Genomic DNA, 24,217 nt, shown 5'->3' with positions numbered 1-24,217 from the left:
TAAAGTTAATTTTCACATTTATTTTGTTACTAGATTAGAGGTTTATTGAAGATGAAAGTGCAGTCTTTACAGTTTTGTTTATAAAACACGCATTTGATGCTGCAGCACACTTAATATATAATTTAAAATTACAAAAACATAACCGATCCGATTTCTTTTTAAAAGTACAGGGAGTGAAAGTGTCAAATTTTCGCTTCTCTAGTTTATTACAAACCCGTTTTGCAGGAACAAACAATTTTCAGATTCAAATTTTCTGAGATGCTATGTATGCAGTTAAGAAGTTTCATGCCTGACCTGGCTTGTCTCGGAGTAAAAGTAGTTTAGACCTTGCTGGTCTTAGTATATGTATTGAACGATTTTCAGAAATAAGTGTTTTTTAAAAGTATTTCCAGAACATTAGTTTGTAGGTGATTTCATGTAGATTTTACTAACTTAAATGTTACAACGCTTTTCGATTTCCAGCTTCGAAGACAGATAGTCAGTTTGCAGTTTAATTTTGTAGAGTAATAAAAAACCTGTTTGTGTGTGATTTCACGCGTCGTATTTTGTTACACCGGCATGAAAAGTGCTTTATGTGCACAATATTTTATACAGCACCACTCTTTCCATATAATTGTGAAGCTGGTTACAAAAACAAAGGAAAGTAATTCAACAGCTCCAGGTATCAAACTGGCTTTCAAAAATTGCATCATGTACATCGAAGGTGGTATTTTTGAAGTGTTTAAATAGATTTGTTATCACAATTTATTATTTTTCTATTGTATCTCACGCTATTCGTAAGGACATTTAAATACGTAATGGAAACAAAAGTCTATTCGTGACTTTCTTTCAAATGTTAAGACAAACAACGAGGCTATTGACTTGCTTTCTTACAATTAAATTAAACCATTTTCGGCACTGAAGCGAGATTCGAGAGTTACTCTCCTTGGACGAAGGGTCAAACCACCGCACGAATTCTTCGACAAGGAAAAAGGCGAAGGGATTCGAACCCGTGATTTCAACCGTGAAAGGTCGTGCTCGCGTTAGACGAGGAGGTTATAGTTTCAGGCTACGCTAGACGTCGCATGGCGATACGTGTTTAAAGACGACGACTGACTGGATAAGCATCGCGCTGCCTTGCCGGGTTTAAGAGGCGGCTTGGCCGACCGCTGTCCTCCGGCAATTCCTGGCTGCAGCCGGCGAAGCGCCCGGAAATGTAATACAGAGCCGTGACCCATGCAACAGGAAACTGCATTTTGTATCCTATTTCTCGCTCTTTGCATCTCCTCACAGAAACACACACGCGTGGGCTCACACATTAAACATCGCTAGATTATGACGTGTTAGATACAATTTACACGTGTTTGTAGCGTGAAAGAGAGGAGTTTATAGACTGTAAAGGAGCACTGAATTAATAGGAAAATAACTTCTTTACTGTCGTCTATATTTCCGAACATATTACGTCCTTTATAGGTATCCTATACATATTTTCATTTATATAAAGCTACTTCAACCCTTCCCACTGTTCGTTTTATTTAACTTAGAATCATCAACCACATAGACTCAAGCTCATATTAGGCCAAGATAGTGATTTAATGGTAATATAAAAAATTAACGTAGACATATTTACTGCAGTGTTTTGTGTTGCGTTAAATCGGCTCCTAATAATACCAGTTTCCTGACAGGTTCTGCTAATCGGAGGCTGATTTCAATAGTATATGATTATGTAAACTTGAATATTGTCAGCCACTTCCTGTCAGTATTTGTTTCATCTTGAGGCCTAAAGACATCACTAATATTTTCGCGGATTATTTATTTATATTTTTAGGAAAATGACACAAGTGAGGCACAGCATGAGACCACTTAGAATTCTGAAATAGCGGTCATGTTTCGTTGCACAGTTCTACAGATAAAAATCCTCTTACAATTGTTTCTATTTCTCTGTTATTTCATGTCTAAAGAGGGTTGCTTAATTTAATAACACTGACATGTTACTGATGTTAATTATCGAGTAATCGTCTTACATTTCCTACAATAGAACACAGCGAACGAGCCTTGGATTTGTAGAAGAGATGTTAATTTTGCGAGATGCAATTTGAAAAGGAAGTGGATATGTAGTTTTCCCCGTTGTTAGGGAAACATGGAGGTAATTAGATTTAGATTTTGAATGAGCACACGGAAGACTTTAGTAGACGACACGGTTCAATTACTGTGGGGAGAAGTCAGTAAACAGAAAGAGGAAAGATAGTTTCTTTGTGATCTGATATCGCACTTTACGCGACTGTATTTCGATCATCAAGAATTAAGTAATCTCGGTCGTTAGTTTTCTTTCACGTGGCTGAATTAAAACTCCAAAACATGCACTTGGTATATAACCTACATATGCGTTTATTATTCCTTGCTTGTATATTATTCATGGCGATTATTTTCCTACGTATAATTTGTAGGAAAGAATACAAAATTAAACAGTAGAAATTAATAAATTCTTAGAAACACCTCGCTAATATCTTACAATACTACTCTAAGAAATTCGGTCACTTAGAGTAGGTGCACTCGTGTGATTGAATATTTCATTGCACATCCCCGTTAGCAGCAAGGCAAAATTAAGTGAAATTCAAACTCAAGAACTTAAATTTGCCAGACCATTTGCTTACTATATTACCGATACCTCTGACGTTATATAAAATAATAAATCACACTTCTAAATATGCTTAGGAATCCTAACGTAGTTTATGACGTAAAATAATTTAAGTAGCGCTGAAGGAAATTGTGATTAAAGGCTAACATTTTTCGTCAAAGACACACAGTGGATATACACATCCCCGAAAAGTAAAAGACGTCAGACTAAATCGGCATTAAGTTTCCATTCCTTCTGAAAATAACAAGACCAAAAGAAGTTATTTTTAATAAACGTAATTGAATTTCTACGGTTGTTCGAGTCATTCAGTTCTGTTATGAATATTCCGCGTAATTTCTATTAGAACTCTTATATTCATATCATTCTTGAAATATACCATCTTCTAGGAAACATAAGGCAAAGTTAAACTCTTGATTGGCGATATTATAAGACAATAGACCCCCAATGGGTTTATACATTAACTCTCTTTCGCCGCTCTAGTATAGCTGCAAATCGCTTCCCAAATAAGAACAAGCAAGGGTATGCAAATCATTCACCACATTCTAGAACCTCCAATGAAAGACTTGAGCCCCAATACGAAAATGCTGCAGGCATTTCAAAGACTGAGCAAAACTCCAACCCCCCCCCCCCCACACTATATTCCGAAGTTAATAAACGGTAACTTCTAGCTACGTCCCATGAAACTCTTACGATTCAAAATCAGAACCACTGTTTCAGGGAGCTATTAAAACAATGTGAAAACTTTGTGAATACAAAAAGTAAGTTGCAGCTACATTTTAATTTCCTCTGATATTCTTCTCATATTAGGCTGTAGAATTATGTTGTTACTATCGTAGATCACACAAATGCTTTTTAAGATATACCTCGAATCTTTGAAGCTGAATAAAGAGTACAGTCCGGCGTAATTGTGATGTGTTTATTTTAGTCTTTGACTTGAATCCTCTTGGGCGTTGCTGCAAACAATTTAAAAGAAAACCGACATTAAGTTTTCTTAAAATTCCAGGCACTTCACACGATATGTAATTTATTTAACGACGCTGTCAGCAGCTCAGGCCATGTATCACTCATAAATTGAAAAGGTTACAGAAGAAAATGGAAGTGTTCTAATTTGTAATAACTTAATACTCCGTTCTTCCTGGAGGGACTGAAGAAAATAAAGAAAACCTTACTTAAGGTATCCGGTCTCCAGGTACGATATATGAACCCGAGACCTACTGGATAAAAATCAGGAGCCTAACTACACGTTTGCAACGTTCGGTACTACACAGTACAATCAATAAAAAGTACAAGACCAAATTTCGGGGTCTGATTTTAAACCGTACGGGATTCTTCCGCGTACAAAGTAGTGTACAAAGTCTAACCTGCCAGGAGTTGGATTCCAGCGCCAAGAAGGACATCCTGGAACAGCTGTTGATGTCCGCAGGGCAATCTGTCGGAACGTGGTTGCAATACTGCGGGTGGAAGGAACGAGCTACTGCATTAGTTGGGTGTCGAACCAGGTCCCAGCAAGCAAATATGTCGGCGGCACAGACACCCCCTGGAGGAGGCGGGGCTGTAGTAGCCTGAGGGCCCTCCACAACTGTCAAGGAACTTTCTTCCTCTGTTGCAGCAAGAAGGCCGATCCAACCGATCGTCGTCCTCACACACAAATCACACAACGGACAGCAGGCTTCTTCGAGTTCTCACATGCGACATGTCTGCCGGAATTATCTCCTTTTCAGTTCAAATTTCTTACACTTCTTGAATTTCTTTTTAACGAAATCTTCAGATAAACGTTTCCACAAACAGAATCATTAATGTTTGTACTAAAATCTTTCTTTAGATTTTGTGGTATTCAGTCGTTATTGTCTCAAAATAAATTCACTTATTTTACAACAATGTCATTAACATCCATAGAGCAATCTATCAACTTGAGACGTATTTCTTCGCACGTGACTAGAAGAGAGGTCTTCGTTATTCACTGTCGCGTTAATTTACAATGAATCAAGTCCTCGTAGCCGTTATTATTTATTTTAAAGGCTCTTAACACTTGAAACGTCACTGTTTACATAATTATTTCTATTAATACAATACAAATCACTGTCAAATGCCCTTACGTAAGACAAATGAAACACGACTTTGCTTTTAACAACTCTATAGCTTTATGCGAGTTCAAGTAAAGAAAAAATAGTGTGTGTAATAAGTTACAGTCATACACTTTGCGAGACAGTTTACTGTTCCTTTGGGTTTAAACGCGGAAGAATATGAATTTTTGTGCAGGTTAGAGAAATATGATTACGCCTGGGTTAACAAAGGAACTAGATAAGTTACGTTAAAGCACACCGTTATCACTCAGTTTCACATATGAGAACCTGCTGTGTCTTCCATCCGCGTATTTGTTGAAAAGCCGACGGTGATGGAAATATTTCACAGACGATGAGGTCGCGACGTTCGAATGCGGGCCGGCGGAAACGAAATAGTGCAGAGTCCCGGAATTGTTCACAGGATAACCTGCGTTAGGCCCAGCTCAAATATTGTCAGTTCATATGGGGGTGACACTTGGTATTAGAAGTTTTAAATCCATTTTGCGTTATTGTGCAATGCAACTCCACTCCCACGCAGATTCGTGTGGCTATCAGTGAAGCAGAATGAATAACAAACGTTCTGTATTCACCGTTCCATTAGTCTGAATGACGTGTGATTACCTGGAGAAATCAGCTAGACATCTGAAAAAAGTAACATTACAGCACTGCATTACAAATGTGATCACTTTATATAAGACCATTAAAATATTAAAAATATTATTAACCAGTCGAACACTTGTCCAAGGATAAATAAGATATACGTATATTGTCCTACAATACAGAACCTGTTACTTAATTAAGTAACAAACTGATCTATATAAGACTTTAATTTTCCACGCGATGAAACTCAATACAATCTTCCCTCGCAAGAAGCCGTGCCAGTGGTGGACAGAAGCTCAACGTTTCGCAGATCATCTCCGCCTTCATCATCAAGGGAATAACATCATTCCCGAGAGAATTTTTTTAAAGTGATTTGTTTAGTAAATTATTACCGGAAAAGTGAGCTGAGGGAAAATCGAAGTAAGATTAATAAAGGTCGGTAACAGAGACTGAGAAAATAAGAAAGAGGACAAGAAGGAATGGAAAATAATTATTCCATAAACTCAAAAGACTGAAGTACCCTATATAGGCTTCACGTCAACATTCGATCTCCGAAGTGGGCACGAAAGATACGTTCAGTTTACTAACATTTACTTGTAATAACTACTTAAAATTACAATTCTTCACAGTCCCTTTCAAATACATGCAATTCCAAAGAAAGAATAAAGTCCCTAGAATTTTATGCAAGAAACTTTCTAATTTTCATCTTTAATCTACAGATACTTATATAATAAACAGGCCTATATTTTGATTTGTGAAAGTATAATTATACTAGATTAATCAGGACAAATATAAACCACCCTAATTCGAAAAGAAAGAATGTTGCGTGGTCACAGACCTAATAATCCTGAGACGTCACTCAAAAACTGAGTGTCAACGAACTAAGACTGAAGGTGCCATTAAGACGCTTCAGATTCATCCAGATTTTTCGAAGAATTCTGACATTCGGATCGCGGATATTGTTTATAATTTCATATTATCGTAAATACGCCATTAATGCACATTTAGGCGTGAAAAAGTGTTTAATTATGAGTGATTTATAGGCTGACTGAGAATAATAAAAAATAATCAACATAATACACTGGGATGAGTCCCGTTACCAAATTTGTAAAATAATTATAAATTACAGATAATTCTGCAATAGCAAATGCCTCAGACAACTGAAATAATCACCTATACCACTACAAGTATTCTAAAGCAAATTCTCGTACTTTGAACCCTTACTTTCGATTTCACGCAGATTAACAAGGACAAGGAACGGTTGAAAAATACGAAGCTATGAAATAGAACAGAGTTACTGATACAATAAAAGCACTGGTTAAATTCAAAATAAAATAAACCTGGATCTTTTTTAAAGCTCTTAGGTTTCTTCTCCGAAAATTTATAGACAATTTTATAGAAATGACATACGAAATCGATTACGGAAATAAAAATAATTTCATTATTTTGTAGCCGTAAAATAACAGACATGAATATGCCTGAACTACGCAGGCTTAATATCAAAATGTTATATAAACACTAAGCCGGTGGAACGTCGCACACACCAACCCGGTTAAGTTCAATTTACATCTTGTCATATGTACTTCGTAGTAAGCAGGATTTTCCCCAAGAATTGTAACAGTCAGAAATGTATGAAAAGTACGAGCACCGTAAACAACAGAAGTAATCACCAAAATAATTTCACCAGGGTTTGAGCTTATCATGGTGTTGAGTACGAAGATGGCCGTCTTCCGGGTTTTAGCGTCGTGTAGTCTGGTGGAAGTTTAACGAAGTTTCAGAGGTCCTTACTGCCCCGAACACCAGAACGAATCGCCCAGAAGACAGCCACCTTGATATAAATTTAAATATATTAACCAGAATAAACGATTATTAAAACGGAAAGAAGAAAGAAAGATCGAGAATTAGCAGGCATGATGATAACGATAAGGATCGGTGGGCAAAGTATCTCACTTTGCGTTGGGTCGAGGACTAACACTTCGTGGGTTTGCGGGTTTATATACTCCGTACACCATCTGATTCAGGGTCAATGCCCTAACCAACAACCCTTTCATTTCTCTCAAAACACCACCTCAAGCCACCAACTCTACGAACACCAATAATTCTACTACCGAGTCACAGAGTAGGCTTAAATAAAGACAGTTACTGTATCAACCTTCATACACAAACACACATACACATTTCCACAAGACTTCAGACAAACAAAATAAAAACGACCCGAAAATCTTTCTTCGAAAAAAAAGTTACTGTTAAATATTTTCGCAAAATCCCTTTAGGGCACAACTTATGTTCGACGTGCAAGATAAAGGGATGTCAGTTCGGTTTGGACCACGGTCTACACTGATACCAGAGAACGGGAAAATATTGCTTTGGGGTAATCAATGTTAAAAACCCCCCTCAGCTTCTGTTTCTGGAGAAGTGCCCACAAGGGGGGTTGGTGACGAGAGGTAAAGCCGGTTGGGATGTACACGAAGGGAGAGGAATCATCTTACCCCCACCACTTTTTCCACAACCATCGCCCCCCAAACAATAATAATAATAATAATAAAAAAGCACTCACACATCGACGTAAGAATTGTATTTGAAGTCGGCGTCGTCGTCCATGCGCTCCAGCACAGCACAGAGCGTACTAGTGATGTCAGCGATGTGCCCCACAACGTGCTCCACGCCCACCCTGAGGGTACGATGGTACGAGGGTACGGGGGGGGGGGGTGCCACCGCTGTTACGTCGAGCAGATCGGGCGACTGGAGGAGAGAGAAGCGCGCAGAATCTCCCAGCAGCGGCAGCACAGGAGTGGCGAAACACCCCCACCCACCCCATGCCCTTCTGGTACAGATGTGAAGCAAAAGTAATGCAGAGGAATGCACAGTCAAAAGACTTGAGTGGGTGAGACTGAATCGTTTGTACGGGAATAGCGACTTCCAGTTCTTACGCAAAGCAGCAATTCATAATCCAACAAGAAAGAGTTAACAGGCTTTTCAGTGTTTACGTTTCACAGTCCCACTCACTACCTGAAGTATTTGAAACAGAGCAAATATGTTATATTTCTGGAAGAAGGTTAGTTAAACAACAAACATTCGGAATGAATTGCCCAACATTCTTATTAATAGTCTACTCGTAGTAGTGAGTTTATGCAATTCAGCATAGGAATAGCCTAGCCTGCCTTTACTAATAACTGCCCCCTACCTAAATCGCAAATTGGGCGACCACCTCTTTTTGACTGTCCTCGACTGCTTATTCGATATGTTCACAGTTACCCTCCATACCCGGAGGTCATCTACTAAGAATGCGACACGTCGTGGTGAAAAAGGATCCACCTTATGTACTTTAATAAATTAGGAAATGCATGCACAGGGATCTCGGGTTCGATTCCCGGCGGTGCCCGAATTTATAACTTGTGTTGGGCAAGGCCGTGGTCTAGGCAACACGGAGTTTTCCTCCGGGGGCTTCCCCGGTTTCTCCGTGGCATCCCAACAATTACTCCATTCACACACAGAAGAAGGCAATGGCAAACCACTTCTGGATCATCTGCCAAGAACGTATATGAACAGGTCCCAGTCCGAGAAAAGGATGGAAGGATCCTGTTCATAATATATGGACCTGTCGTCAGACAGAACACTAAATAAATAAATAAAAATAATGCACAGTGTAACAATTCTGGCTCTTTCGCCAATGCATGCCCGTCAAAATGGAAGTGGAGTCCCCGAGTGTCTATTCTCCATCCAGTCACTTCCAAGCGCACAAACGCAAGTGGTTTTCATGCGTACAGGAAATTCTCTATTTGGTTTCACACGTACAAACGGAAAAACGGTACGTCTCTTCACAGGGACGCGAAAGTGCATAGACTGTTCCCACCATGCTAAAATTAAATCAAATTCGCGTTGTTGTAGGCCTTACGAAAAGTAGGAGCCTTTAAGTTACCGCCACCACCACATTCACTACAGATAGTCATGAGGCTAGTACGTGAAATCACTAACTACGTGTTGGGCTGTCGTGACGCCAAGACATTTTATCATCACCACGAAGAAGTGTTCTTCCTGAGAGAGACGACCGCGCTCCGGTCAATCTAAATGGAAGCCGATAATTCACGGAAATTTACCTTCATTCCCTTTTTCTACAGCTTTACGACATCGGCCCATTCAGAAGAGCAACGTTCAGATATTTTGTTCAAAGTATTCAATCCATCTGTCATTCAATCCCCAACGACCCAGCCATGAATAGGGCATTTACAGCCTCAGGAAGGCCCATGTCCTACGTAACTCTAAACCCAACCCATCTCCCAGAATGGAACGGCTATGTTCTGCGTCGTGACCAATTCACTTCCCGGTAGTTCGCTCGCTGTCACCCCGGAAAATTCCACGTCAACTGAGACACACTCGACTTACCTCCGAGTTACTCAGCCGCTGTTTCCTCCTGTCTATTTCTGACAGCGCTCCGTTCCACAGGGCAACGTTTAGAATATTCACCTCATATTTGAAACATTTCACAGTTATTTGTTTCCAGAAGAGCCAGCTGTTCAGATTTTTCATTTTCCTAACATATCAAGTATATTATAATTAGTATTCTGTCTTCTGTTTTTCTCCGCAGCTTAGAGCATATTTAAAAAACACATTTTCATTAACAACATAATCATAAACTCAAAAATGTGATATTCTCCAACTTCAAAATTTAGAAACGTCCATATTTCATATAATTTAAATTCAAATTGATCTGCATTATATGCATAAATATATAGAAATAATGTTTTATTAACACACCAATACCGTTCATCAATTTTTCTGCATCGTTCAATTTGTCTACGATTTGATAAAATTTGATTTGTGATTTTTCGGTTTGCTAGTGTTAAGTTGCAAAACGCACAAGTCACAATTTTTAACTCGTCCAGTTTACATTACTTTAAAGTTCATGCGGCACAATATTTCTTTAATAGCTGTGTGTCGCGAATTTTGGTAAAATAATGTATATTAGCATGTTTTGTTAGAAAAATACAATATCTTATCTTTCGTATTTAGAATTCGTAACACACACGCAATGGTTCATCACCGACAGCTACTCATGTGCTATGTTTTGTTCTGATAAACCTGCACTCTAAAAGGGCATGTATTGTTGTAATGTAGATTCAAATTTATGGCCCCTTTTCGTACAGTGTACAGTGGAAACTAAATTAGGTGCATATCCATGTGTCGTCAGCAGCATGCTGAACAAAATCATAACACAGCCATAAATACGACTACTGTGTTCTTTAAAAAATTATAAAGTACAAGTATTTTGGAAAGACTTTCATTACTTATCAGATCTCACTTTAGTTTTAAAAATAAAATGTGCAACTAAACTCACAATTATGATTCTAAACAAATATGTAACTTAACAAAAATAAAAACAGAAACAATATGAAAATAATATAAACACAGAACGGATATTCAAGAGACATATTTTAATTATCTATTCTCGATTTTTCGATATTTTCCTGAGAACTTTCACGTAAAATCTGGGATAATACATAAGAAACATTTAATAAATTATTCTTCCCCTATATTTTAACTTACAATATTTCACCTTTTCCATTAATTTGACACTAAATAAATACTGCATTTCAACTACAGTCATCAAGGAACAGTAAAATAATTAACAGAAGTAAAAAAACCTATGGCATAAAGATAGGGGGATTATTTTTTTTTGTATTGATTAAAATTTTAAACTGGTAACTTCTGATTAAAAAATCCTTCGATTTGGCGATTACGTAAGAGAGCAAACGTAAAATTTATAAATGATCACGCGCAATTATCATTCCTAAAAATATGTCTAATCCGTATTATTCTACTCGATTTAGTGAAATTCTCCATAAGAAGTACTTGGAGCCAGAATTCTGCAAAATGTTAATAAGTTAAATGAAACTACGTGTGCAGAGAAAATATGTGCGCCCACAGGATATCACGTTTCTTTACGTACTCGCCTACAATCATTCCGTAAAAGAAGTAATTACGCTCTGTAAAGTAATGCGCGATACTGCAATGAATTTGTTTCATATTTAACTTACTTACAGTGTGACCGTTGAATTTGTAAGTGAATAGTGAAGTGGCGTGTGGAATAGCCAGAAATTTCTTTCAGGAATGCGAAGAGAACTTCCTCACAACCCTTTGCATTGCTTCGGATTTCGTATTTAAACGTCCAGAAACACTGTCGGGCTTACTGCAGGCGTAAGCCTGGGGCTCGGAACCCACAATTGACCCCGGAGCGAAACTCGGGGATGCCATTTCTCATGTCCAGCTATGTACCACCATATCGAATCCTACGGATGTCATCGTACGGAATTCCTGGAGGGGGTGAACAGATCCATGAAGAGGATAGGGGAGGGAAGGGGGTTAGTATGAGCTTCGGGGTTGGTTACAGGGGAGATACAGCCGTAGAGAACACTCAACTGTGATTGGAGGAACACCCCTCCTCTGCTGTGACTATATGATATATAAAAAGAATGTATATATATGTACACCTCCCTCCATCTCAACTTTCCAACCCTCCACGCATAAACAGCAAGTGGCTAGATTATTGCGCCGACGCCAAGCGTCTGTCTTCGCTTGAGCGTCGTCAAGTCTTCCCCGCGGAACACTTTAAATCCGTGGCTAAGTCGATCACAGCCTTTACCCAGCGTCTGACTGGGTGTCTCACTCAGTACATTACAGACAAGATATAAATTCTGTTAACGGATTGGAATGAAATACAAGGTCGAAGCTAATTTAAGACGAAAATGACTCTTCTGGGATGTTGCGTGGTGTAGTCTGGTAGTTTACAGGTATTTCAGAGGTGATCAGGAAGTAACACCTCTGAAACGTCGATTAACCTCTGGCATACTGCCCGGCGCAACATCTCCAGGAGATATTTTAATATTCGCCGCCATGAAAACCTGAAATCTTACTTAAATGGGATTTTGTCGTTTGATATTTTAAGTTCCCACAATTCGTTTTGCGAATGTGTACAGGAAACAAACATTCATGGTCAGTTTGCCTTGAGGACGTATTTCGTTTCGAGTCCAGTGAATAATACATTATACTTCCAATCCCAATGATTATATAACATTAATTCCATTTCATCTCTCTGTACTGAAATATTAATATTTTCTACAAGCGTGTGCAAACGAAAGTGTAAAAGTGATTTAGGTAAGACTGTAACTGAACTGCATCCGACCCTGGAAAAGGGAACCAAAGGTATCAGATTCTACAGTCACACACATTTGGTTTCTCCGAGAATCAAAATAACAATAAGTCCAAATTACATTTAGGAATATATTTATTTTTATTTGCTCATTCGCGGTCCAATGCTGGTATTTTGTTACCTCTTTGGTTTACTTATTTCACGTACTGAATTTAAAAATCAGTTTGTTATTGAAACTAAGTGTTTGTCTTATATGCAGTGGAAAGTTTCATTACACTATTCGCAACTACGTCCACTAGAATTTATACTGAGACAGTTCAATGCGGTCCTTAATACCCCTTTCTGACAGATCAGTCTTTAATATTATCCTGCCATTTGTGCCAAAGAGTCCGAAGTGGCCACCTCCTTTCAAGTTTTTCGACCAGATGTTATCCTACGCTTTCCTCACCGTCCTCACATGTGGTGTATGTCCCGCCTCGGTCATCTTCCTTGTTCTGAGTAACGTAATCAATTCCTTAGTTATACATCTAGTTACCTAATTAGTTAATTAGCTGCTTACTTACCTGGTCAGTTAGCTAATTAATGTTAACTGCCTAGCTAGTTATTTAGTCAGCTGATTAGCTAATTAGCTACCCTGTGGTACGAGAGCAATAATGCGTAGTGCAACACTTCCACTTGAATTTCTTTATACTTTAACCGACAACGGGTAAAACGATCTGTATATAAATGCACGAACTGAAATTACATTCGTAATTCTCCTCTAAAAGGCGTAAGAGAGTATTAAGAAAAAAGGGTGAATATCCACTGTCTCTTCCATCTACTTGTTTATTACAACAAATGATTGTTAAAATTATTTTATAAATGCCGGCTTCTCTCACTTTCATCTGAAACCGACGAGAGACGTCAAATGTCTGTGATTCCAACAGCCGCCACATACAAAACAAAGGCGCTGTACGCATACAAACATTGGTCGAAACGGAGTAGTAGGGTTCTGTATGTATAACCAAAAAACAAGATCGCTTACTCAAAGGTACATTCAGAGAGCAACTGTCAGCGTGCAACAATGGCTCAACTCAGTTTCAAGTTCACGTCGCCGATGTAACGGAAAGTTGGGCATTTCTATTTCTCGCTCACAAATTACTCGGTTCGAAAATCTGTTCGAGTCAATGGATGTGTTTATTCAAATTCGTCGTGATTTGTTACAGGATCCCCGCATTAATGTCGAAATTATCTGTATAAATTTTAGTACCAATGGTTGTTCGAGTGTTTCAATATTAGTCCTATGCTGGGCTTTGTTCATTGTCTGATGCGCATTACACACGCAGGACGTTACGACAACGCATACAGTTACTGCAATGTTCTTCTGGGTTATGATACAGTGAGGACCCTCAGGTAGACAAAGGCGTTTCGGAGAAATATATTATCTCTGATGAAGTCCCACCTCTGAAAACACCTCTGGTACACAGATCAGTTTCTATCCGACTGCACAACGCAACATACCATAAGACTTAAAATTATTCATTTTCAGGACTTTTTCCATCGTCTGTTCTTTAAAACCACGACGTTTCGGTGGCTGGTTCTGTCTCCGTCTTCAGGTGAGAGGTACCTACTCTGTCCAGTGACAGAGACTAGCTCTATCTAAGGGACCCAACTCAGTAGGTACCTCTCATCTGAAGACGGAGACAAAACCAGCCTCCGAAACGTCGTGGTTTTAAAGAACAGACGATGGAAAAAGTACTGACAATGAATAATTTTAAGTGTAAACTACCGTCGTCAAAACCATTTAGAATTGAAATAACAGAAGACAGTCATCTTCCTACTCGCCACCCCGAGAACCTGCGTTTCATTCAAAACTACTAAGCACTGACAATTTGTACAAAGAAATTACACGCAGATATAATGACTGCCTCAAGATTCTGAACGCTGCGAAAACTTCCACTTTGGCATACGCGGCATTAGCCCACACCTCTCACTGTTTAAGGACCAATGGTAACTATATGTACCACCTGTTCTGACAGACAGTGACTCTTTATTTTGTATTTATGGTTTTCATATCGTTTTCACAAAAACCGCGATTATTTCATTAAACGCCGTTAAATAATTAATATTCGCAATGCTGAAGAGTTATATGTTCTTTGCGGTACGGACTGAATTACGAAACAGTATTTAGAGGGGCTTCGAATTCAAAGGGTTGAAATAAGTAACAAATTAATAAGATGGGCATGAACTGGAAGGGACAATACAATGTATCGTACAGAAATACAGAATGAAGGTGTCGCACGGATTCCAATTAGCTGACGATAGGGTCTGTTGGAGGGCTCTTTTAAACATGCAAATGAATTTTCGGGTTCCAAAACAATTTAATCTTTCATGTTATGTACAAACAATTTTCAGACTGATTCGTCTATGAAGAATCAACAACATGACGTGAATTGTATCTGGATTATTCACGTATCTTTGAATAAATCCTATTTAATCACGGTAATAAGCTATTATTAACAACGGACATAAAGCTATTTAAAAAAAAAACTTTTAAAAGTCGTATAGTCTACTAAACGTAAACGAAATACAAACGTACGAAGGCCCATCTCAAAATTAGAGGCAGGAGATAACGGTGGAGTTTATCCCTACCTTTTCATACACAAGATTAACTGAAAACTGTGCTAGTCAGTGTATCCCAGGTGGGGTCACAATTGCATGTATGACCTAATCGACGTCGAGAGGAAGTTCTTGGATCTACAGGCCTGTATGAAAATTTGCTGGCTACACAAGCCTACAGACTTAATAAGTCTCAAACATCAACTGTGCGTGGAAGTCTCTACCAATTAGACCGAAGTGCGAAGATTTCCGCTAGGCACAAAACTAAAAATATTGCAGAAATTCTAATGCTCAATTCTATCCACGAATCTCCTAACGGGAACAATAGTCTGGGCATTGCAATCTGTGGTATAATACTAATAACCATATTTTAGTCCTTTTTAGAGCCACGTCCTCTACAGGTCTTTCCACGCTCCACAGTTTACATTTTCTCGTTCTAACCCAGACAATCACATGACCAGTTGGCTGTCGGATCACCAAGATCTCTACCAACTAACTTCCACGCAGAAACTAGGGGACAAACACCCATGTCTTGTGGGAAATTCGAACCTGTTAGCCCCCCAAGGGATGCTTAGTACCACGTACGTCTAGATGGCTGTGTAACCTGATTTAGTAACAAACTAGTCTCGTTAAACTTTGAGAACGACTTATGCCGCTCTTGCTGTTTACATAGGAAGGCGGCTAGCCACATCATAGCCTCACTAAAACTATAAATATTTATATGGCTCTCTACTCTATTTCCGCCCCTAGAAACACAAAGCTGCTATTGAGCGCTAAGGTTTGACTCCAGAAAGAGACACCCCAATAAATGGAACACACCCTAATCAGCACTTGTTACTAAGTACAACCCTTCTTCATGTGGATTCAGAAGATTCGAAACAACGAATGCGTCGTAAAACTCCAATCTAGAACACCCTCCCTCGGGGTTGTTATGGAGTGAAAGGAACTTCATACGGTCCAATTGTAATATAGGTTTAATGAACCTGTGGACTAAATTTCCATAAACCAGCCACTTCTTTCTGAAGACGTATGAAGCGATGGCGGCTACCCAAGGAATCAACTACGTATTGTAGATGACTGTTTTGTGGGATCTTGCGCCGTGCAATCTGCTAAAAGAATAACAAGGACTGACTATTCTTGTCTGTACGTTTTCGATTTCAATGGATTTCAACGCTTTCGGGTGACAGCCACATCAGATGTTAGCCGAAACATTAGTTTCACCTTGAAAATAGCAACTGCAACGTTTGCCGAAACGCTAGTTAACACCAAACATTCGACGCGGCTCTCACTCGAAAGCTGAAGTTACTCAAGATTTGAGGATGTTTGAGAAACGGAGAATATTTTGTCCTAAAAGGGATGAAGTGCCGGGAGGCTTGAGAAATTTGCATAATGAGGAGCTTCATGATCTCCACTCTTCATTATATTTCATTAGAATGATCAAATCAAAGAGAATGAGATGGACGGGGCACATAGCGCGCATGGCTGGAAACCTAGACGTAAATGGGTAGAGAGAATTAATGTAGATCTTAGAAAAATCGGGACAGGGGATTCTTCTGACTCAGGATAGGGACTTGCAGCTTGCTCTTTTGAACACGGTTACGAACATGCAGTTTCCTTAAAAAGGCGTTCTATTAGGTTCTCGAGAATGACCCTGTTCCATGGAGTTAGGTAATTAGCACAAAAATTCTTAATACAGAATATAAGCCTACAATCCACAACTTTAAAAGCTGAACAAGTCGTGGAATATGCTTACGTACACTTCTTCATTATTTAAGCATTTATTTAGTTTCGGGGAGGATACATACCTCCGAACAGTCACGATCTCATCATTTCTTAAAATTTAGTAGAGCTCTGTGCGGTTTAAAGGGTAAGGAAATAATTGCGTCTTTCTCATTTTCGATGTCATGTGGATTAAGGTGGCTAAAAACGATGCGGAGTAACCTGTTCTCTCCGCCGGATTTCCAGGATGTGGCTACGATAAGTTATTGTGTTACTTTCACTGATTTTACTTCGAGGTCAATGCACAAAATGATACAGGCGTGTTCCTGTATACGACTCCTGGCAATAGTCGTGGAGTGTGCCTTTTTAAAACAGCCTGAAATATGTTGGTCGTGTAAGAAAATTTACTGAAGAAGAATTACATTCTAACGAAAATATCTTGCGGGTTTGTACTGATAAAGTACGCCTATAATTAAATGCTGTCATTGCTATTACGGCTACCACCGATTTAGGATTTATTTATTAACCTGTAGGCGAACAAATACGTGATGGCTGTGATTTTAATTATTACTTCGGTACGAGAACCCTAAGGGGTCACCGTAGCTGATAGCCATCATAAGGACGCCATTGAAGTCAGAAGGATGGCACTAGCTTATGACCTCATCACTGCAGGGGATATCACATCTACGTCTGTAATGAGATCAGAGCTTTCTGAAAATGTACAAAAAATAAATAAAAACTTTCCAATACACGTAACATCAAAAGAATACCAAACGTTCGCATATAACACACGACAAAAAAGATATAATCAAATTTTTGTTGTAATTTACATATGAGATCGGTAATCATTAAACGGATTGAGAACAATAGTGACTTACGTGCTTGAATGTCTTCATGTTCTCCTTAATTGTAATTCTAGTATTTTGCAGAAAAATTACATATCATGTTGACAGACTGTTGACTATACAAAGGTGGTTCAAAATCTCACTTTCACCAACTCAATTTTGTATTTGAATAGTTGCTTACTTTAGTTAAACTTATTTCAATTACGATAATACATAAATTTCCGTAAGTATTCCGGAAACGTCTTGGAGCATAAATATATCATTACACGGCCAGAGTTCGATTCCAGATTAGTGCACTTACTCAGACCATTCATTATATCACTTCCACCATATGCCATTATTAATATAAAGCAACTCAGAAGAGCCATAAATACTTTTGAATAATAAACGGAATCGTACAAAAAGAAATCGCGATTCTGAGCGACAACGCAAAAGCAGAATGTCTATAAACAAACTATGGTACATACTCTGAACTGAAGTAGACGGTTCTGCTTTCAATTCCTTGGCATTACAGTTTCAAGTGATTCCTACATATCTTTTGTAGATCTTTAATAAGGTACAGTAAAACAGCTGTTTGAAGGATCAGACCATCGCAATGCCTCTACCAGCACAGGAGGAGGAGGAAGATCCCTGCCCTTGGCGGAATTCAAACACGCAATCGCAGGGCTTCAGACCGCCTTACACCGCACGGTCACTAGGATAAGTTCATCAACTTCAATTCTGGAGGAAAATTAAATGAGAATGAACTTATGTTCTTACTCAACCGAACCTCTTCTACCATTCTAGTCAACGTGTAGACGTTTCTGTTTTCAATTTGGTATACATCACGAAGGGTTTATCATCTTATAGAAATAAGGCATGGAAATGTTGACATGTATCCATGCCCCGAGGAGGATTCGAAACTGCGATTCAAATCTCGAGTTTCAGATGATGCGGATAGTGTGATCTGGAACTTAATTATGTGCATATTTTACTTAACATTATTAATTATTATATTACTGAATTTAAGAAATGTTATTCACCTATTCACTATAAGACATAAGTATGAAAAGAAAATACCAAGAGAATTTTGGCGGGAATTTTAATGACAAAACAAAGTTATTGATAACCAAATAATAGAAGGACTCATATAATTTTAAAATTATTATATTATATAATAATGCGCATTACAGGTCGACTTTATTCAGTTGACTTAAGAGCCTATTGCCGCGATAGATGTGGTTTACACTAGAATTCTAATACCACATTCTGTGCAGAAGAATGCCATGATCTCCGTTCAGAAACAACATCGGTATAGTTAGGAGATTTACGATGAATCGATATCAGAACTCGGTAACGGAACAGAAAACTGCACCATGGCAACTACTCGTTCCATGCCTTACAAATGTTGACAGTCTACAGGAGGCACTGATGTTTCTTGTTGGTAAAGTTCTTTGGAAAACCAAAGAAGTTTAGCTATAAATGACTACCGTTTTAAAAGATAAAAATTCATTTTCAATCCTCAGGTGAAAAGGATGGAAACTTTGCAGGACACGTAAGACTATTGAGCTTCAACTACGAAAGCAAGGAACTGCCATTACACAAAAATGGAAGGAGGATAATTTCAGGTGCAAATTTTGTCAACAGCCAAGCATGCTTAATACGAATTCTTATTTAAAATTTTAGGGTAAACAAAAGATACTCGTAATAAAAGGGAGTCCTTGAAACACATCCATACTTCCATCAGCACAACAATGCAATGCAGATGTTTCCACAGAATCATTAGCCCCAAGGCTATAGTCTAACCTGTAACATCGGTGATTAAATTCGCGAGCAGGGCTAAACGTGAATGCTAAGAAATTACCTTCTCCGTATCGTAACAGCGGCCTATTAATTTCATGGTGATAATAATCACTTAAATGTATCTCATAAGGTGAGAAATTGGAGGTTTTCACCAAAGGTAAAATCTAGATTCTGGTCTTACGATGCGATGTCTTGTGGGTGGTTATAAACATTTTGGAGACACTGTCATATCTACTATCACAACGTACAAGACTGCATGGTGACATAATCTTCCTGAAGATGGATGGAAGATGTTTCAAAGGTGTTTGCTGCCTCCATCATCAGGAAGATCGCCTCTGAGCACCTCTGAAATATCAATAAGTTTTAACAACACTACAGTGCGCAACAACCCAGAAGACAGTCATCTACGTATTCGACGCCGTGAGATCCTGAAATCTCACTTTAAGATAATCGGTTCAGTGGCAGAGATTAGAACCAGGAATGTAACCTGCAAGATTTATACCAGTTGATGATGTGGAAACCTTGTCGTTTTGAAACAGGGAGAAGAAGTCAGCAAAGACAAGGCTAAACTGGAAGATATAACATTACCATTTTAAGGTAACTACACTACTTAAATCACTATTACAACCAATAAGTTTATGAAGACAAATGTATGGGAGACTTAGCTCACTGCTGCGGGCAAGAAGATCTCCAGCACAAAGCCTTTGATGTATAGGCACGACAGAAAATAAAAATCAAAATTCGTCTGTGACAGAAAAAAATCAAAATCTATCTGTGACAGGAAAAAAAATTACACAACACACTCCCATCATGTACTTTGATGTTTGATACGACACTGATGACGACATGAGAATCTGCTTTGCTTTCCGTGCTGCTAAAAAAAATGTACAAAATAAAGGGAAAAGGAGTCAAAAGGATTTTTAATCGAAATCCAAACTAATTCATAGCCTCTCAACTCTAAATCGAAAATGCGTGCTCCGGCGCCTCAGTCGTTCAATATCAAGCTCCGGCAAGTGTTTTGGTCCAAGCATAGAGTAAATTATATAGTCCAGAGGCGTCGAACCAATGGGTCCAGATACTTGTTTGTATTATAAATCGGGTTCAGATTCCATAACCAACTATGCATGAATAACAAACAGTTCCCATTACACAGGTTCACGTCACGTTTTTCTAAGTTTTTCGGTCGCAAAATATTTTTTCTGTGTACAGAAGCAGCCCTTGTTTGATAATAAGCGAAGCAAGAGAAATTTGATAAAAGACCATTTACATTAACGAATCATTACACAAAAATGGTGAACAGGCTTTGGTAACCGTGCTCCCTAGCACGCGATCCCTCTTCGAGATAAGCCATGATCCCATATGGCTCTCTGAAGAATGGCAAGTTATAGTTTATTAACAAAGAATCTCGTAAAATTATTATAACTGAAGATAGGACTGGAAACAAACTCACCCCTTAGACAGCATGCAGTGGGAGGGTTTGCATATTGAGGTAGACCGCGCATGAAAATATCTTCCACCCTCGCACAAACCCCATCCTAGTGAGTTTCATATTGCCTGCGGGTTGCTGGGGATTCCCTGGTCTGTTGTTTCAAGCATGATGGCGGCACGAAGGCGAGCAGTGGCGGCTCTCAAGTAAGTAATAATAAACTCGTTTGATTACCCTGCTATCTTACATAACCAATTGCTCAAGTTACGTAGCGTAAAATGTTGCTGCGATGGGATGACGCTATTTGTCTGTGGAATTTGGCCGCTAACAGGTACATTTTCCATCTCTTAGGTGATATGAGTGGTAAAATGATACTGACGAAGGAAAACCGAAGGACCCAAAGAAAATCCTTCGTCCACCACAAATCCCACGCGGACTGCCCTCGGCGTGGAACCCACGACAAGCCGCCTGACCTACGACAATGCCATGATAACGTTTGCATAAGATAATGATTGATTATTGAGTCATTTGATGAAGCTTTTTCAAATATATAAACGTCAGTTATTGGGATAATTGTGAATTATAAACATGGAGGCGATACGTTCTCCTAAAACGTCCGTAACTATCTACAAAACTACTATGATCATCTGGGTTGTGACGCGCTGTAAACTCGTACGTAGATATCAGCTTTTTGGAGATATACACAAAAGAATGGTGCGGTTTTAAAAGTTAATAAAAAATTTATTTCTCACCTTACACGAGCACAACATACACCGTCAGCAGCGGCAACTGTCCAAGTTTCTCATGCTTTAATTACAATCCTTCAATGGATCACACGACACACATTCACACTGTAATCAAACTCATCCCAGACCCGGTGTAGCATGTCCGCCGTAATGGCCTGCAGTGCATGCCTTATCCGATCACGAAGTTCATGGATGGACGTGGGCAATGGTGGTACATAAACGCTGTCTTCCTCCATTTTCAACTGCATCTCCTCGTAAAAGTCACGCCTTTTCGCTTTATCTGATGGTTTAAGGGCCTGCACCATTCTTTTGTGTATACCCTGTATATCGTCTCCAAGCCTAAAGCTAAATGAAGATTTCGCGTGGCTGTCATATTGTTCAGTATTAAACCAGCAAAGTTCCTTTAATAAACGTTACGTGTTTTTTTTCGAATATTTATTAAAATACTTCGGGAATCTATACTAAGTGACTCAACGGTAGTTCATTTCCCACCTCAGATGTTCTTTCACATGATAGCTGCGTTGATATTACACATCAAAGATGAATAAGGCGAGTTCTAGAAAGATAACTTCAGTACCAAGTTTTATAAAACCTGTCATCAAAGGTAATTAGAAGTGACTGACTCGGGTGATAAGATTCACTTTCGTCATTAGGAAGGTTGGATAATAATTATATTATCATAAACACCACAATTAATACACGGCTGTGTAATTCAACGTTAAAGAATACTTATTCGGTCTCATAAAATGAACAGCAGCCTTCCTGGTAATACGAGCCACCAATGGACGACTCGACATCGGAGTAGGCCGGGTAGTCTAACTACCGGTGCAAATAGCACGACATACACACATGACAGATATGAACAGAAATTAAAGTGCAGCCTATCTCCATAGCAGCGGGAATATACGAACAGATAAGCGACAAATGCTTCATTGCGGGACAGGGTGAAAGCCTGTACAAGGGTTTATTGCTATGTCTGCAGACCGCTGGCACATTTGTTTCGGATATCCTCCCTCAATTATTTGTTTAAAGCGTCACTGGCTAAACGTTTTGCGTATTTTCACGAAGTTCCTAAAATGAGAGCATAATTATGTCATATTTATTGTATCGTACATACGTCTTAACCCATTGAAAAAGAAGCTGGTAAAAATATTATTTAATAATTCAGTCCGGACCCCAAAGAAAACAACATTTCACCATTACAAAGATCAGCTGGCTAATGCTGTTTAAGGAAATAATCCCTGATTTAGACTGAGAATCGTACAAAATTCACAAATATAAATGCAGGTTTCATGATTTTTAAAGCATGTGGTATAAATAGTTACCACCAGGTTTTAAAGAATTAATTCTCTGTGCGGGCTATACGGTAATATATGGTGGGCGAATGTTGCATTGATCATATTGTGTTCACTGTATTGTGTAGGACATTTAAAAGTAAATTTACTGAACCGTAAGCCTAATTACAAAACTTTATATTAAACGGCATTAGCAATGATTGCGTATAGAAAGATTAATCATATAAAAATTTAAATACTTACCTTATTATGACCCATAACTTTCATTCTAAACCTTTATCAATTTCGTATGTGTTTATATCGCTGCATTTAGACCTATGATTGTGAAATATGAAAACACGATCAAACGCAAACAGCCGATAATTTTCGATCACCAGGGGTTGATCACAGTATCTGTCATCCACCTAATGGCGTAAAACTTAAAACTGGTCGGGTGATTAATAATAAAAAATGTTGTTTTCATATCATATTGCACATTCGCCCAATTTAATTTAATAATATAAAAAGTAATACACTAAACATTCTTAATTAACGACGCAGTGCTAATGGATTGTTTTTATGGATGTGCAAAAATTTCCGAAGAGATGTCCTCCATAGTCGGATTTCAGATTCTCGTGACGGTAAGTACGAAAATAACAGCGATATTGCGCCACGTAATCTAGTCAAATTTGACTGACGTTTCAGAGGTGCATACTACCTTCATCATCAGGTCGATTTCTCTGAAATATTACCTAACTTCAACAACACTACACGGCGCAATATCCCAGAAGGCTACCATCTTCATGTCCTCGATAACTAACTGCGATGTTTCTGTAGGAATACGCGTTCGTTATTTAAAGAAGCCGCGCCTTAATTGCACATTTCTGTATCAAGAATGCTGCGACCTGTGTAAGAAGCAAAGAACAACTAATACTCATATGTCAACCCACTCCTTACGTTTTCAGTGAATTATGACCTCACAACTCGAGTCGCAAAAATAGAAATCGAACAGAGACTAAAAATGTAAACAGGATATAAGTTGCATTATCGTTCTGGGGGTCTCGTGTTTCGGGAAGGGGGCTGCGTCCCTCCGAGGGCATCTCCCCAAACCACACAGCCTCCTGCAAGTCCCAACCCATCACCCGCTCAACGCAGTCAAGCTAGCACCAACTTCGTTTCGCGCAATTTGCATCTTAACCGTAGATGTAATGTACCTTGCCTATTGCCAGCGGCGGTGTCCTATCGCATTATATTATCGTGAAGCACAAAGAACTGAGACGGAAGCAAATTTCATCGTGCACACTGGAGCCACAGGAAGGGCGATCCACCACCATGGCAGCTCTACACAGCAAGTCTGCCCAGATGACAGTCACTTAGCGACACTAATTCAAAGAAAATAC

The 24,217-nt window shown here is 38.8% G+C and overlaps 1 protein-coding gene across 2 annotated transcripts in view; it reads right to left on the bottom strand.

Moving 5' to 3' along the window:
- The window catches only part of TfAP-2 (transcription factor AP-2), a 470,810-nt gene that overhangs the window by 395,560 nt on the left and 51,033 nt on the right, over positions 1-24,217 (bottom strand). For both annotated transcript variants that reach the window (XM_087342922.1, XM_087342926.1), the window contains exon 2: positions 3,979-5,322. Coding sequence is in view for 1 of the 2 variants with exons in the window: in XM_087342926.1 (XP_087199052.1) it covers positions 3,979-4,014 (36 nt within the window). In the remaining variant the exon portion in view is untranslated. The remainder of the gene's footprint in view (positions 1-3,978; positions 5,323-24,217) is intronic.

This window comes from Zootermopsis nevadensis, unplaced genomic scaffold, assembly GCF_977971745.1.
Source record: "Zootermopsis nevadensis isolate Lab colony 2312 unplaced genomic scaffold, Znev_1.0 Znev_ptg000004l, whole genome shotgun sequence".
NCBI classification, from domain to species: Eukaryota; Metazoa; Arthropoda; class Insecta; order Blattodea; family Termopsidae; genus Zootermopsis; species Zootermopsis nevadensis.
The sequence above is the reverse complement of the archived record's forward strand: the minus strand, read 5'-3'. Positions and strand labels throughout refer to the sequence as shown.